Here is a 16,724-nt window from a genome sequence, read left to right on the forward strand (position 1 = left end):
AGAAAGAAAGAAAAAAAAGAAAAAAGGAGTGTGAAAATGAAATTGGGAAAAGGGAAAGTAAAGAGAAGAAAAAAAAAAAAAAAAGTAAGAGAGACAAGAAAGTGACTAAGAGAGAAAGGGGAACAGACTATATATATTGGGGATAAAACTCCAATAGAACAATCACTAATCCCAGCAAATGCCAGCAACAAGTGCCTGGGGATTAGTACAAACTACAACACCAACTAATATGGAGTGAGGCAAGGGAAAGCTGAAGCACAAAACAAACAAAAAAATAAACAAAAGAAGAATAAGCAAAACAATCTCACAAAAAAGCATAAAAATTGGATATAATCTACATTCAAGCAAACAACAACAAAAGGACAGAGAGAAGGACAAGTTTATGGATAGCTCAGACAGCGAAGGGAGAGGTGTATGTGGACTTGGAGCAGGGGATTAGAGATTAGATATGTAAGTAGGGTGAAATTTTAACAAGGGGTAAACAGAAAGAATAGGGAGAATCTAAAGCAGTAAAAGGGTAAGATAAACAGGACTCTGAAAAGGGGGAGGTTAGGAAGAGAGTGATGGCCTAAAGATAGAGTTGAGATAGAGTAAAACGATGCTACAGGAAAGATAGAAATAGAATGTAGAACCCTAATCCCAAAATAAAATGAAGAGAAAATAAAATGACACTTAAAAATAAAAAAAAAATAAAAAGGATAAAATAGCAGTAGTAATAATACGGATTGAAAATAAAAATGTAATAATTAAAAAGGTAAAATCAAGTGATGAAAAAAGAAAAAAAAAGTTTCTTGATTAAAAGATGCAAAAAATGAAAATAAAAAAGAATAAAAAAATAAAAAAATAAAAGGTAAAAATAAAATGTGAAGTAGTGAAGGTCATTCACTTCCTCTGTTTTTCTGTTTGGCACGCCTGTTTCTCAGTCCAGACAGTATTGCAGTTCCCTGCGATCCACTGCTCTTCGGTGTTGTAAGCCAGTCCTGATTTTAAGCAGGCGGTGTGTCTTAATTTCTCGTATTCCTTTATTTTTGATTACACAAGAGTCAATTTGTGATTCAGCCCCTGGGTGGCAGTGTTTCTGGATTAACTTCCGGGTCTATCTATGGCCTCTCTAGGCAGTGTTAGAGCCTTCTTTCCCGCACTCGCCACTGGCCTGTGGGAGTGGTCTGCCTCAGAGCTGACTCTCTGATGGTCACTCCCAGCTCCGATCCCCAGGTTCCAGAATAACAACCTTCCCCTGCAGTCTCCCAGGGTGTCCCCAACTGGGTGATCCTATGTATTGGGCTTAGTAATCAGAGGCAAGAATTTCAAGAGGAAAAAGTCCAGTTGTGCGAATTCCGGGACTGCGGGTAAGCCCAGGCACCCAGGGAACGCAGGGGCTGCGCGTAAGTCTGGACTGCCTGAAATTCTTAGGGTGTCCCTGCACTTCAGATCAAAATGGGTTGCTTTTTAGAGTGCCCTTCTCTTAGCAGCTCTGAGGACCCCTTTCCACAATCACAGATCACGCCAGCCCCTACAGCCACGGATTTTTCTAGGCACAGACTTCCCTGGTCCTCCAGCTCCCGCAAAACGCGCGTTCCTCTCTCCCGCCGGGACCAGAGACCTCACCTTATCCCAGGCGAAATCTGACCTTTCCGTAGTGGAGTGTAGAGCTCCTCTGAACCCGTGTGCTTGCGCCAGTTGGGGAGCGTTGTTCTGGGGCTCGCAGCTGTTCCTGGGGTGCCGCAGTTGTGGATTCTCAGGCTTCAGATAAGCTCCACTTTCCGGATCAAGATGGCGCAGACTCCGCGTCCAACCCCGCAGCTCCGGGAGGGGACCCAGCCGCAGTTGGTGCTGCCAGGTCAGGGGAACCCCGTTCAGCAGTCCCCCACCTCCTTCTGGAATTCAGCTGTCTCCCAACCGGCCAACAAACACTCCTTGTGCGACCCTCAGCTGTTCTTTCTTTCTGCTCCGGGACAAGGCTCGGAACACGTCTGTCTATTCCGCCGCCATTATTCCTCCACCCTCTATTTTAAGGATTTTTAACAATTGACCAAAGTAGAAGACAAGTTGTAATGCAGAATCATCTTAATTACTTCAATATTTATTTTATAATGGTTGTAAAACAGAGACAAACAGGATCTGATACAAAGAGAGAGGTCTTGAGAAGTTTCTTAGAAACTAATTTCCTTATACCTCCCTCATTACCTCAATTTCTGATTTTTTAATTCAATGGCAAGCAACTTCTGGGCAACCTGAGAATAAAACATATTTCATTTTGAGATATTTCAGTTTTTAAACATTGATCTGAGGCAACCATGTTTTTATTGAGCTTGACATATTTCCTAAGTAAAAGTTTTGCATTCCTGGTAGATGACTAACAAACTAAAGTAAAACAAAAGAGAAAGTGACAACAAGGCCTGTGTTCACCATGGAGCACATACCATAAGGGGCTGGGGTAGGGTAGGGTGGTGTAGAGTAGGGTAGGGTGGGGTGGGGTGGAGGTGACTCTTTTAAGCCTTTGCTTGTCCTAAAATATATACCATCGATTAATTCACGTATATGAGGAGAAAAACTGTCAAATATGAGAGAAACATGGGGATTCAGAAGCAGAAAAGTTAGGAAGTGTGTGGGTGAGCATAGCCCTGAAGTATGCCTCCCCAAAAGACTACCTTACCACTGGACCCACAGATGCCACTAATCCATCCCATCCCCCTCACAACACTGCCTTAATTTTTTTCCATTTTCCTTGGCTTCACTAGTGAAATTCTACCATTTATGATTCTAGAGAGAAGAGGTTTCTTTTGAAATTGCAAATCTCTATTAGAAGGTAGCACAGTTCACATACAAGTTATTCACACAAATTGCTGGTCCTCTCGTTACTTAGCCGAGAGATCTGCTACCTTTAAAAAAAATTTTTTTATTTATCTCAGAGAGGAAGGGAGAGGGAGAGAGAGAGATAGAAACATCAATGATGAGAGAGAATCATTGATTGGCTGCCTTCTATACTCCCCACACTGGGGATCAAGCCCACAACCCGTGCATGTGCCCTGACCAGAAATCGAACTGTGACCCCCTGATTCATAGGTCCACGCTCAACCACTGAACCACATTGGCCAGGCAGATCTGCTACCTTTGAGGAATTAGCAATTTTGATTTTAGAGGCAGAAAAGGTAGGCAGGAAGCATAGAACTTCTTTTTTAATATAATACTACAAAAGAATAATCTATAAAAATAAAAGCGTAATATGCTAATTAGACCAGACGTCCTTCCAGATGACCTTCTGTACAAAGCTGGGGCTGCGAGTGAAGCCTGTGTCCCGGGTGCTAGAGGGAAGCCAGTGCCGGCAGCAGGGGAAGGAAGGCTTACTCTTGCACAAATTTCGTGCATCAGCCCTCTAGTAGAATATAATTGTAGAGTTGAAACAAGAAAGTCTAAGGGGAAAAAACTACAAGAAATAGAAAATAACATGAAAGGAAGAGATTCAAAATTTTAGACCTGAGTTAGGAAAGTGGGCACCCATAACCCAATTCAAAAAAATGTATAAACTTCCTCCTATATTACTTCTGCCCAAAATGCAAAGTGATGTGACATTTGAAATTCAGAATCTTTTCCAATCAAAATAATATTTTTACATGGCAAAGAGTTTCAGCCGAATCATTCTCCTTTCCAACTTCAACTCCCATCCCAAGCCTATTACATCAATAATATCTACAACTTAAGTTACAATAAGATTTCCAGCAGAATTTTAAAATAGTTTGACATTTACTGGCAAACCTAAATAATATCAACACATGTGAGGGATGAAAAATGGTCTGACTACAGGAGGGCCAGGGATGAATGTGTAAAATTTTAGGGAAAAAGGGGGATGTGTGTTTGTGTCCAAATCTAGGGAACCAACTAGGCTTCTTGGAGGGGGAGGAGTGGGAATAACAAAAAGTGAAAATTTATCAATATCACTTAGAAGAAGGGGGTACCTGGCCTGAGAGAACAGTCATTCTTGACCTTGCCAGATATACTTACTCTCCACAGTTACAGTGTGTGGAAGACACTAGTTATTATGTTAACGTAATACTCCTTGGTCTGAATTTCATGTTCACAAAGAAGTCTTAAAATTATCACCTGAATCATTTGATGACTTTCTTATTATAAAGAAAAGAATTAGTTGACTAATAAATTCTTCCTGACAGTCATCTCTCACTATAAATTCATTTCCTAGAATTCTAATATGTCCATGTTCATAGGACTGGTCAGCAATGGTCACTTCTCCTGTCGGACTTACCTGGGCACAGTAATAAAGAATTAATGTAGCCCTAGTCAGTTTTGCTCAGTGGTTAGAGTGTCGGCCCAGGTTCAATTCTGGTCAGGGGCACATACTTTGCAGGCTTGATCCCCACCTCGGGCCGAGCATGTGCAGGAGGCAACCAATCAATGTGTCTCTCTCACATCAATGTCTGTCTCTCCTGCTTCCTTCCACTCTCTCTAAAAATCAATGGATATCCTTGGGTGAGGATTAACAAAAACAAACACACACAAAAAGAATTAATGTATGCCTTAAAGCTGAGGACCAGACCCTGCACAATGTAACTCCCTCAAGTCCTATCTTATTGAAGCCCAGCCCCTACCTCGAGCATGCTATTGGCCTCCATCAATATTGTGAGCTTATTCTGCAAACTTTAAATATTATCATTATCAAGTTTCTTTGGAAATCCAGACTTCAAAACATTAAAACATTCAAATGAAGTGCATTTTAAATTCTACCAATGTAGTGCTTTTCAGTTATAACATCCCACCCTCCCTCCATCAATTACTGTGATGTCAAATGATGTACTATAAAGAAGGAACATGCTACAAATTTCTGTCACACTTTACAGAAATATTATCATTTGCTTCATCTCTGAATTACCACATCCAGAATAGATTCTTACTGTAGGGAAATGAGACTGAAATCCAGCCCTGAACACAAGAATTCAGCCTTCCCCGTGTGCAGCATGGGCTCTGCCCTCGGCTCACTGGAGACTAACCTATTCCTCACAGTGTCACCAATGCTTGATCCAGAAATGTTTCATGAACAGAGCCACACACTTTATATAAAAGATAATGACCCAAACCAAGTGAATAAAAATTAAATCATACCTATTATTTGCCCCCAAAAAATGCATTTTAAGTGAAATAGCATTTCCATCCTTTCATCTTCTATAACTCACCTTCGTTCTGCCCAATTAAATGTACATGTAAAATAAAAGTTTATTTAGACACCTGCAGAAAACAATGAAGCAAGAAAATGAGAACTAAAAACAATGAACAATGTCAAAACAGATGCCACTAAAGCTACCACAATCCATTAAAAATCTTTTTATAGTAAGACGATAGGCCTGATGCACGAAATTCGTACAAGGGACTTGGCCCTCGCAGCCCTGTCTTCGTCCATAAGGACGTTCAGCTGTCTGGTCTAATTAGCATATTACGCTTTTATTATTATAGAAGATATCCAGAAAGCTTTATGGTAACTTTGGTATGTGCTGTATTGTACTGGCCCACTTCACTTTCAAGCTCATTGTTCAAATTTTTCTAAGTAGAAAGTGGCCTTCCCATTAAAAATGGTAGATTGAACATATATATTTAGCTCTGCTCCCTAAGGAAGCTATTCTAAAATAATGTCACATGTGTACAAATGCACAGATTCATTTTTTTTCTCCTGACACAAGGGAAAGGAGAAAGAGAATATAATCAGCACCAACAAAATTTGGAAAGCAGGTTGAAAAGAACAAGAGAATCTATGCATTTATATTTTATTTTCCTTTGCAACCTCACCTATGGATGGAAGCCCACCTCTCTCTAATGTTTAGAAGAGCTTAATTCATTTGAACCCCAAAAACATACTAGCTTTTCAAGATAAAATGTTTCCTAGTTAAGTCCAAGCCAAGAAAAGTTGGAGTCAAAATTGGCGACACTAGCCCAGCCAGTGTGGCTCAGTGGTTGCGTGTCAACCTCTGAACCAGGAGGTTACGGTTCAATTCCCAGTCAGGGCATATGCCTATATGCCTGGGTTGCATATGACTCGATCCCCATTGTGGAGCATGCAGGAGTCAGCCAATCAATGATTCTCTCATCACTGACATTTCTATCTCTCTCTCCCCTCTCTTTACTTCCTGAAATCAATAAAAATATATATATTTTAAATTACCATTTCCATTAAAACTTATTTCAAAAACATAAGCAGAAAACTTCTGTAGGCTAGCACATTCTCTGTAAGCTATTTGCCCAGAATGAATTTTGACATTTGATTCATAAAGTTCAAAACAGGCTTTCTGTGCTATAGAAAAATAGCTTAGTGGAGCATTCCTATTTGATTCTCTTTAAACTGTTGCTGACAGAAATATGGAAAGATATCAATGAATATAAAAATATTATGATAAGACTCAAGATTAAATTTCCTCTCTGTGAATAACGAGACGATGCACAAAATCAGACACAACTTCAAAGCAGGTGAAAAGGCACATGCTGCAAATAAAGCACAGTTAGGAGATGCAGTCCAGCTCATTGATAGAATGCAGCTTTTATCTTAAGGTTGAGTTTTTAAAAATTAAGCAATATTCCTAATCATAACTTTTCTATCAGAGTTAATGTTTAACTCTGTTGCAGAACATAATTAAGCAAAAATAAAAATAGCTATTTGACAGATCATTTACCAATACTTTAGTCATTTTGCCACCTTGATAAATTTTTTTCTGAGTAATCCAGTGCTTTTTATAAATCATATCTTATTACGTTATATTACATTCGATCCCTTTAAGATCCAAATGTTAGCATATTATATTACAGTGCTCTAAATCCGAATGATAATTCTGTCCATGTTTCTGGGGCACAGAGTAGACGTCCTACTGTGGAGGGAATGGATGAAAAGAATGGCCCCAGCACCAGTTTTTGTGAAAGAAATTAAAACAACACTCACAGGGAGCAGCAAGACTCTCAAACTCCTCTCCTCCACAAGTACTAAGATACTGAAACTCTTTAACTGGTAAACCTGGGAGAGGTCGGTACTAGAGGTCTGAAGGAACAGCCTCGGTGGGTGAAAGTAGACATAAACAATCAAGTAAATAAACAAAACACAGTTGAAAGCAATAATATAAAATTGAAATTCTGAGGCCAGTACTCTACACAAGAAAGGCAAGACCTTGACACATTCTACTTTCTGATAAATTATCATCAGAACACTGAGGAAGAGAGCCTACATTCTGATAGCCTTATTCATAGCACCAAAATAAATAAATAAATAAATGGTACTGACATTCCTGTGTGGGCAGAAACAATGCCCTCAATTCTCAGACAAAATCAACACGTGGGAACAACTTTCAGATGCCAGAGGAAAATGTGAGCAACTCTAACACAGAATGCACTTTCACTCATGCTTCCAAAGTCTTGCAAGAACTTTACGTTTATTTTCAGGCTTTAAAAATCTATATACAGACATCAGCTGTAGTACAACTAGCTCAATGCTAGAAAGAGAGGAAGCAAATATTTCCATTCTTACTTTGCAATCTCAGAATGGAAGAAAAAAGAAATGACTTCCCCAAGACATCCAAAGAGGCCAAAGAAAAGTATAGATGTCCTGACATTAGATCTATGGCCTCAACGAAATCTTACTATATTTTTCCTTAGAGGAAAAAAGCCCCTCTGTTTTAACTCACCATGTCTGTAAATGACCAGCAATATCACAAGGGTTCTATAGCTGAGTCTCTGAAGCAAGCATGCAGAATCCAGGAGACTCCTTAAAAGCCTTTACAATTAAAAGTCTGGTACCAAAGGTGATTATCACATACCATTAAATATCTACATCAGTAAAAATAGACATATCAAAGAAAAGAACTATCAGGTTTCTTCATTAAAAAATAGAATAATCTTCAAAGGCTTTTTCCAAAAAAATTTGAGATCTCAGCTTATTATTAATAGATGAGAAATTAACATAAAATATAAAGTGTAATTTTCACTAACTACAATGAAAAAATACTTCACACAAAAATTTGGAACAGATGCACAAAGACAAACTAGGCTTTGCATCAAAATTAATGCATGGCAAGCAAAAATCCTGTTGTTAACATAAGCCAAAAATAACATTAAAGAGAAGCCATTTCTGTATTTTTTTTAACTTAACTATAGTCATTCTCTAAAATGTACTGCTATTCAATATTTATGCTCCTAAACACTGTGTGAAGCATTTTTATTTACTTAATATTTTTTTTAAAATATGTTTTTATTGATTTCAGAGAAAGGAAGGGAGAGGGAGAGAGAGAGAGAAATATCAATGATGAGAGAGAATCATTGATCAGCTGCCTCCTGCATGCCTCCCTGCTAAAGATTGAGCCCCCAACCCAGGCATGTGCCCTAACCGGGAATGACCTCCTGGTTCATGGGTCACTGATCAGCCACTGAGCCACACTGACCGGGCTATCCACTTAATGTTAATATATACTCTCCTCCAAAGAACGAAAACTTTAAATAATTAGCATTTTAAAATGGTGCTTCCTTGACTCCCTGGGAAGTCCCTTTCATTTAATTTCTGAGATTTGAGAAAGAATAGGCTCAGATGGCGCACAGGAGAAAGAATGTATAAAAAGCCACTAAAAGTAGAGAGTGGAGGAATGAAGGGATATAGATGGACATATGGAGATTTATTTATCTATCTATGTACCTATTTTAAGGAACCAATCTGAGAAGCAGAGATGATGTTAGGATACCAAACAAAAATATTTCCAAGAATTATGTTTCTTGATTTAGAAAAAAATATTAAATTAATACAGTAATGTTTATATTAAATGGCTTAAGAGGGATCATTTTGTTAGTCAAAGGTACTGACAGGTAACAATAGGAAACCACCTAACTTTCCCAATGCTTTAATCACACTGATAAAAATCATATCTAGAAAGACCACTGACACACAACTTAACGAGTGCAATGAATAAAAATGTCCCTCTTAAATTACTGTAGCCACATAGCTATCTACCATGTTCTAAAAACTAAACAGCATTCTTGTCCCTGGTCTTGTATAGCAATGTCTTTACAACTTCTGGTCCATTTCTCCCAGCTCCCTTTTGCTCTATGGATCAGCTTTCATAATCTCACCCTGGCATTTGAGGCTTTCTGGAACCTCATCCTACTCTTAAAGGTCCCTACAAATCAGGCCATTTCAATTCGAAACTTCCTGCACAGGCCATGCTTTCCTCTACTGTTGTAGGTGGCCCTCTTCAGAGACATGCTATAATCTACAGGCCTAATTGAAAATTAGACACATGAACATACAGAAAGAAAAATAAACAGTAACTATAGGCATCCAAAAGCCAAGATAGTCATAATTTTTAATGACAGTAAACAGATGTAAACAAATTTAATCTCTCAAAGCAAATAAGGTAAAAGTATTTATTTCCCACATTGTATTCATGTTCCTTAAGCGCTTGCAAGTTCATTAAGAGCTACAGTTTCCCACAACACACTTCCCCAAATAGTCCTCAGACGCCAGTTTCCGGTATAGAGCTAGAGAACCACAGATAAGCAGCATCAGCATATCACCCAATCTGTCTAAGGTCAGCACTGGAGCTGGGAAACATGAGAGCACTCAAACCACGTGATGGCTGTCTTTGGGGCTCTGCTCCTAAAGAGGAAATAGCAAGTCTGATGAGTATCAGACCCATACTAAGGATACTAAGCAAGCAATCAGAGAACCTAAATGGGAAGAATTGGTTAAAAGAGAAATTAATCAAAACAGGGAGTGCAACTTATAACGTCTGTGTTGTTATACAACTATTATTCCCCAGATGAATTATGGCTGTTGATCAGATATAAAGTCATTGCCTAGAATTCCAGTGAACTGTTGCTACATAAATTCTTCTGTGGATCACATTGCTCCTGTCTACTTAAATGCCACTTTGATTTGTCCTTGGTAGAAAAAAAGGTTTATTCACCACGCTTCAAATTTATCTAGTGTCCTCAGAAATTCATTCTCAAATGGTATATTAAGTAAACACTTAGTAGCTGAAAAGATAATGTATCTGTAAATTAATACTGTCATTAAAATAAAGACTCTTGTGCTTTCCCAACCAATTTAAATCATGTTGAATTGAAGGAGTACACTGCTGCTTTTAAGTTTGGATATTTTCTCAACTGTGCTTTGACTAACACAGTGACTTCATTTCCCATGAATGATAGGATCAAACAGGGACTAGTCACACAGATAAGAAATTGTTTTATTTTGTACCATTCCAAAATGAGATCAGACATCAAACAAAGGAGTGTTAAGATGGGGAAAGAAGGAGTTGGGGCATAATGATTAATATTAGGCTTTACTAAATCAAGTATGTCTATAAACCACTTAGGGGTCATTCCGAAAAGAATAAAATTTAAAAAGATAAAAGGAAGTAAATTAAAGTAAACAAAGAAAAATAAGTATCCAAACTTAGATGACAGTATATAGCCACATATAGTTATCACATGAAATAAATGGCCTAAATTCACCATTGAAAAGACAGCATTCTCAAATAGTATTAAAAAATATAACCCCTCAAAGACATGACTCAATGTTTAAAAGAAAAAAAGAATGGTAGAGACAAAGAATGAACATCTAGTCTAGCAATTTTCAACCCGTATGCTGCAAGAGACACACTGGTATGCCGCAAGAATGTTTAAAACATGCAATACCTGACTATTTAGTCAGGGGTACTGACCTCTTTTCCCTTAAATTGTCAAATAATAAAATGACAACATGTCTGAGCAGGTGGCTCAGTAGGTTGGAGCATCTTCCCCATATACCAAACCGTTGCAGGTAGATTCCCAGTTGGGGAGCATATGGGAAGCAACCGATCAATGTTTCTCTTTCTCTCCCTTTCTCTCTTTCTAAAATCAACACACATATCCTTGGGTAAGGATAAAAAAATAATACCAGTTACATATTCTTGGGTGAGGATAAAAAAATAATACTAGTTAATATATAATATCCATAAATTAGGATATTAGGATGAAAGATTATGTGCAAAATAAGTATTTTGACTTAAAAGTCTCATTTTTATTCTCATAGGAATGGGTTGATTAGAGACATCTGAGAATAAACATTTTTTTTTATGACAACAGCCAACATTGGTGTGAATGAATCAAAATTATACCTATTTTGAGGGTCAGATTGACAAAAAATTATTTTTTGGTGTGTCGCAGAATTTTAGTATTTAGTTTTTGTGCCATGAGATGAAACAAGCTGAAAATCACTGGTCTAGATAAATCCTAAACAAAATAAAGCCAGTATAGTAATGTTAATAGTAAATAAAATAAATTTTAAGATATTATGTGATGATAAAAGGGGGATCCAAGAGTATATAAGTCTGACATGTATGCATCTAATAATCCAGCCTCAAATTTTATAAGCATAAACTTGTAGAAATACAAAGCGTATTTGTCAAATCAACCGTTATAGGGAGAGATTTTAACATACCTATATGAAGTTAAACAACAGACATTACCCACATAATTAATAAGTCTGATCAAGAGGACAAAACTAGAAACCTGTGCCAACAATGAAAAAAAATAACATGCTTTTCCAATATTAAAAGAACTATTACAAAAATTGACTACATATTAGGCTGCAAAGTAAGTCTGAACAAATGCAATAGAATCTCTTACTTATTAGACCATATTCTATCTAACTACAATGTAATGAAACAGAAAATCTGAACAAAGAAGAATGCCCTCTTCCCACAAGACATGCACACATATATATTCATCCGTAAACACATATTCACTCTGGAAATTTAAGAACACACTTGTAAAAACTTCAATGGTCAAAAAATGACTGAAAATTGGGTGAAAAAATATGAAGAACTAAACAGCAATGAAAGTTCAGTATTTTAAAACTTGTAGGATTACCAAGAGGTACTTGAAGGGAAAATTAGAGCCATGAAGGTGTATTTTTTTTTAAATATTCAATTCAAGAAACTGGAAAAAAAAAATTTAAATCCCTAAGAAAAAATAAAGAGCAGAAAGGAACAAAATATTGCAAAATGGAAAGGAAACAGTGAACAAAATTAAGTTGTTTCTTTGAAAAAAAATTAAAATAGTAACACTACAGCAAGAATTAAGAAAAAAATACAAATAACACTACAAATAAAAAAGAAATTAAAACCAAATACATAAGATAAAAATACTATAAAAAACCTTCATGGCAATAAGATTTTTCAAGTTAGTCGAAATGGACAGTTTCCACTGAAAATATGAACTACTAAAACTCAAGAGAAAACGGAAACATTGTAAGGAAATTAAGTCAAATACTTTTTAATTGGGTCAATTACTTAATTTTTTAAAAAATAGCCTCTACCCTACTCTTCCCACAAAGAGGCCACCAGCTCAAGACAGTTTTACAGGCATGTTCTACCAGATCTCTAAAGAACAGTTAATCCCTAAACTTATCCAAGCTTTTCCAGAGAATATTGAGAAAAGCAACTTTATGTAACTTTATGTAATCAAAACACTCTGATAAAAGAAAACCGAAGGTAATCTATACAAAAATTCTTTAAAAAAAATAAAAATAAATAAATGCCAAGTCATCATGAATAAGTAATGTTTATATTACATATTCAAAAATGGCTTAAGATTAGAAAACATTAATTTAAATTACCACATTAACAGATTATAAAAATATATGATCCTCTCAGTTGATGCAGATAATACATTTGATACAATTCACCTATTCATATCGTTCACCATCTATTTAAGAAACTTTGCTAGTTTCATTCTTAGAAACTAGGAAAAAGAATATCCTTAATATGAAAAAAATATATATATTTTTTAATCTTAGAGCAATCCTAGAGAGCCATATAAAATATAAAAAGATGCTCGACTTCATTAGTTGCAAATTATAGTATTGTTTCTATTTTTCTCAATTTATCACCCTCTTCCTCTAAGAGGATCATACTTGCCTACTACCTATTGTTATCAGCCTTAACCCATGTGACTTGCTTGGCCAATGAGATATAAGTGAAAGTGACCTATACCACTTCCAAGCAAAAGATTTAGTGTGGGTCTGCTGTGATTTTCTTTCCCTCTATTGTGAAAACAGCATGTCTAAAGTAGAGGATACAATCTGAGTCTTGGTCCAAAAACAGAGAGGGCACAGAGCAGAGCCACAGCCAACCCACCAAGGCCATGTAACATAAGCAAGGAATATAATATTGTTATTTTAAATCCAGAAGATTTGGAGGTTGTTTCTGAAGCATAACCTAGTGAAAGTTGACAGTAATCAAATAAATGCAAATTGAAATATTGAGACCGTATTTTACATCTACCAGTATATGACTGGTCAAAATTAATGTCTGATACAGGAAGTACTGATGACAACGTGGAAAAAACAGTAGGGTTGCTGATTGGAATTTGAATTGGCACAACCCCTTTGGAGATCAGTTTGGCAATATATGGAAAAACTAAAGAAATAAAACTTATCACCCTAGCAATTCCATTGCCTACCCTGAAGAAACTCTTGCACAATAAACAAGGAAGCGTGCAAGATAATGTTTACTAATATAACCATCAAGGAAATGGATAAACTGGTTTGCTGATTCAAAGGAATACTATAAAGCAGTTAAAAAGAATAAAGTAGATTTACACATCATGAAAAGACACAGGGAGAATGAGAAGAGAGATGGGAATGAGACTTTAGCAATGTCTTCAATGTTTTATTTCCGGTTAATCTGCCACTGTCTCTTCTATTATTTCTATATTTTTACACTTTTAAATATATAATGATTTAAAAAAATAGATTTAAACCATAAAGCACATTTTTCAGTCTTGAATTTTGGTGATTAAAAGAACTTCGGAGATGACGGGACTTTTAGATTATCTAAGTAATTCTATATTCAATAGATGAAGTCAATTTCTGGCCTCAGTTTGGCACAGAGAAATTGAGTAAATGACCGAAGGTCACATAACAAGTTATCAAATTGGTTCCCAAAACCTAGACTCCCTAACTTCTAGGATAGGTAGGAAAAAACAAGAGACATGTGGTCACATACAATGTATTAGAGTTAAATTCAGAACACCATACTATTGTTTTCCTTATTATTCCCTACTTCTACTGTTGAGGCATACAGCATCATTCTCTCTCTCCTCTTCCTCTCCTTCTCTCTTGAGATTTAAGGATTATTAATTCTCTTTGCCACTCCTTTTCTTGAAACAATTGAAATAGAACAATTATCACTAAATGAGTAAAAAAAAGTTCTAGAAAACTAATACAAAGATAAAAGCAAGGACCATGAATCATTCATCTTAGTAGTTCAGTGGTCAGGTTCATGACCTCCAGAATCAAACTGCTGGGGCTGGAATCTAGGCCCCACCACTGGCTAGCTATGAAACTTTAGGCAAATTATTTAACTCTATAAGCCTCTATTCTCCCACTGTAACATTGGCAATATCCATAATAATACCTACCTCAGATAGATTCTTATAAATATTATGAGATAATCTATTCAAAGCTCTTCACACATTGATCAGTAAACATCAGCTATTAGTATATGTCATGTAAATAAAGTGATTTAGCTATGAAAAGCAACAAACTCTTAAAGGTGCTAGACACTTTTTAAAAATTACATTAGCGTAAATCAGCATCAGAGCTAATGAATTATATGCTTTGAAAATCGTGTTTTTTTAATTAAAACTAAATAAAGGAGCTAGATGTTAAATTATTATCTGTCTCAGGATAAAAACACTTGCGGTTAAAGTGCTGAAATTTCATGACTCTAAAATGTCAACCTAGTGCTATCATTTCTCCAGAGGTAATATTCAAACTATTTAAGGCCCATTCAGAACAGACACCAGACAATATACATGATCAGTGCAGACCGTGAGAACAACAGCCCTATGTATCCTTAAGGGTCCAGAATTATTGGTTGTAATGGAAATGATGACCCTCTTCTACATTTTCTTGGTTTTTTTTGTAATGCAAAATTGTGACCATCTAATTCACAAGGACACAAAAATTGTGCCATGCCACAAATGAGGGCAGAATGCACTTCTGCTTGCATCCCACACATCAAGAGAGCTCTCCCTTCAGTGCCCTGACTCACCTCTAGGTCACAGGTGTACTCGGTGCCATCCAGGAGGGTCACTTTACACTGGACACTTTTGGTCTTCTTGGTGGCTTTTTGAACGGACTTCTCTGCATTTAGCTCATTAGTCTGCACTTCCTTTGTCTCCCTTTTTGCTGCTTCCTCTGATTTGTCTTCCTGTATTTCCTTTACCTTCTCCTCCTCTCTCTCCTTCCTTACTTCTTCAGCAGGCTGATGATGAAAAAATGAAGTTTATACTAAAGTTGACTAATTTGCAGAAAACAACACATTAAAAGGAAAATCCTAGTAAGAATGGTGATTATTACAAGTACTGTATAAGATTTAAAAAGACTTCAAATGTTTGCTAGAAAAAATACTTCATATCCTCCTTCCCCCAATCCACTGCCAATTTCCTCATTTTTGCCAATTTGATCATTTGAGCATTAAATTAATAAAATAAACTACATCCTGGCAACTGCAATTTAAATATTTTAATAACAGAATTTCCAATTATAATCTCATACCATGGCAAAATCTAGGCTTCATTAGATAATCAAAATGCATACACATAGAAATCTATTTCTTCCTACTTGCTGGACACTTAAATAAATCAAATCAAGGAGGTATGACAGTACATATTATTTAAAAGGAGAGGTGACAGGATTCTCAGAGTATGTTTAACCTTAGGAGAAACAGATAAACTTTTTTATGGTGTGCATATATAGATTTTTTCCCTTTGTTATTTTGGAAATTTTGAAAAGGAGTAATAGGAGAAGGCTGTGGTAAACCACTCCGGGACCCATATTCCAGATATAGTAAGTCAAACCAGTATCTTAATGCAAGAAATACATAAATGATTCAAAACAAACAAACTCTTTTTGTTATGTGGCAAAACCATCAAGCTTTCAATTCCACACCATCGCTTCTCAAACATACCTGTGTCTCAGGACTACTACTCACTGAAGGTTTCTCTTCCTCGATATCAACTTTAATGACCTGTTGTTTTCTCTGAGCTGCTTCCTCAGCATCACCCTTGGCCTGCCTTTCTTCTTCAGAAAGGGATTCCTCTTTATCTAAAACCTGCTCTTCCACAACAGCGTGGGTAGGCTCTTTCTTATCTCCTCCATCTTTGGCCGCTACTAAGTTATAGGACTTTTGTTTCTTAAGCCACGGGGGTATGAATCGAGAAATACCCCTACTCTCAGATGGGTCCTTCTGCCTCTTCTGGCGGCGTGGACTACTTTGGCTTTTAGCTGAAGGAGATGATTGGGAATCTTTTTCCTCCTCTAGATCAGATGACTGATTCTGCTGATTTTCTGCTACTTCTTTAGGGTTCCCCTTGGTTGCATCTGCTCCTAACTGGTCAGATTCCTTCTTCACTTCAGACGCGGAGCCAACTTCAGTAGTCATGGTCACAGCTTATGCTATAAACAAAACAAAATCACAAAAAGGTATTTTACAACCGCTCCCAGCTTAGAGGCAAGAGACAGGAAAAAATAGGATGGGAAGGGGAATGACAGAAATATGGGGATAAAAAACCCATAGAGAAAGAAGGTTCATAAGCATAAGAGAAAAATGGAGACTGCTACTCTTTGAGAATTCTCTAACTGAATCAAAGAACCAAAACAAGCATCACAATGGAATTAATTCTGATTCTGTACAGACAGA

The 16,724-nt window shown here is 36.7% G+C and overlaps 1 protein-coding gene across 40 annotated transcripts in view; it reads right to left on the bottom strand.

Annotated features, from left to right (window-relative positions):
- The window catches only part of EPB41L2 (erythrocyte membrane protein band 4.1 like 2), a 214,070-nt gene that overhangs the window by 105,690 nt on the left and 91,656 nt on the right, over positions 1-16,724 (bottom strand). For all 40 annotated transcript variants that reach the window (XM_080666204.1, XM_080666200.1, XM_080666189.1 and 37 more), the window contains exons 2-3: positions 15,993-16,480; positions 15,075-15,287 (exon numbers count right to left, since the gene is read on the bottom strand). In XM_080666204.1, coding sequence (XP_080522330.1) covers positions 15,075-15,287; positions 15,993-16,466 — 687 coding nt within the window. In that variant the 5' untranslated portion in view covers positions 16,467-16,480. The remainder of the gene's footprint in view (positions 1-15,074; positions 15,288-15,992; positions 16,481-16,724) is intronic.

The sequence above is a fragment of the Plecotus auritus genome (genome assembly GCF_963455305.1).
Source record: "Plecotus auritus genome assembly, chromosome: 4".
Lineage (NCBI taxonomy): Eukaryota > Metazoa > Chordata > Mammalia > Chiroptera > Vespertilionidae > Plecotus > Plecotus auritus.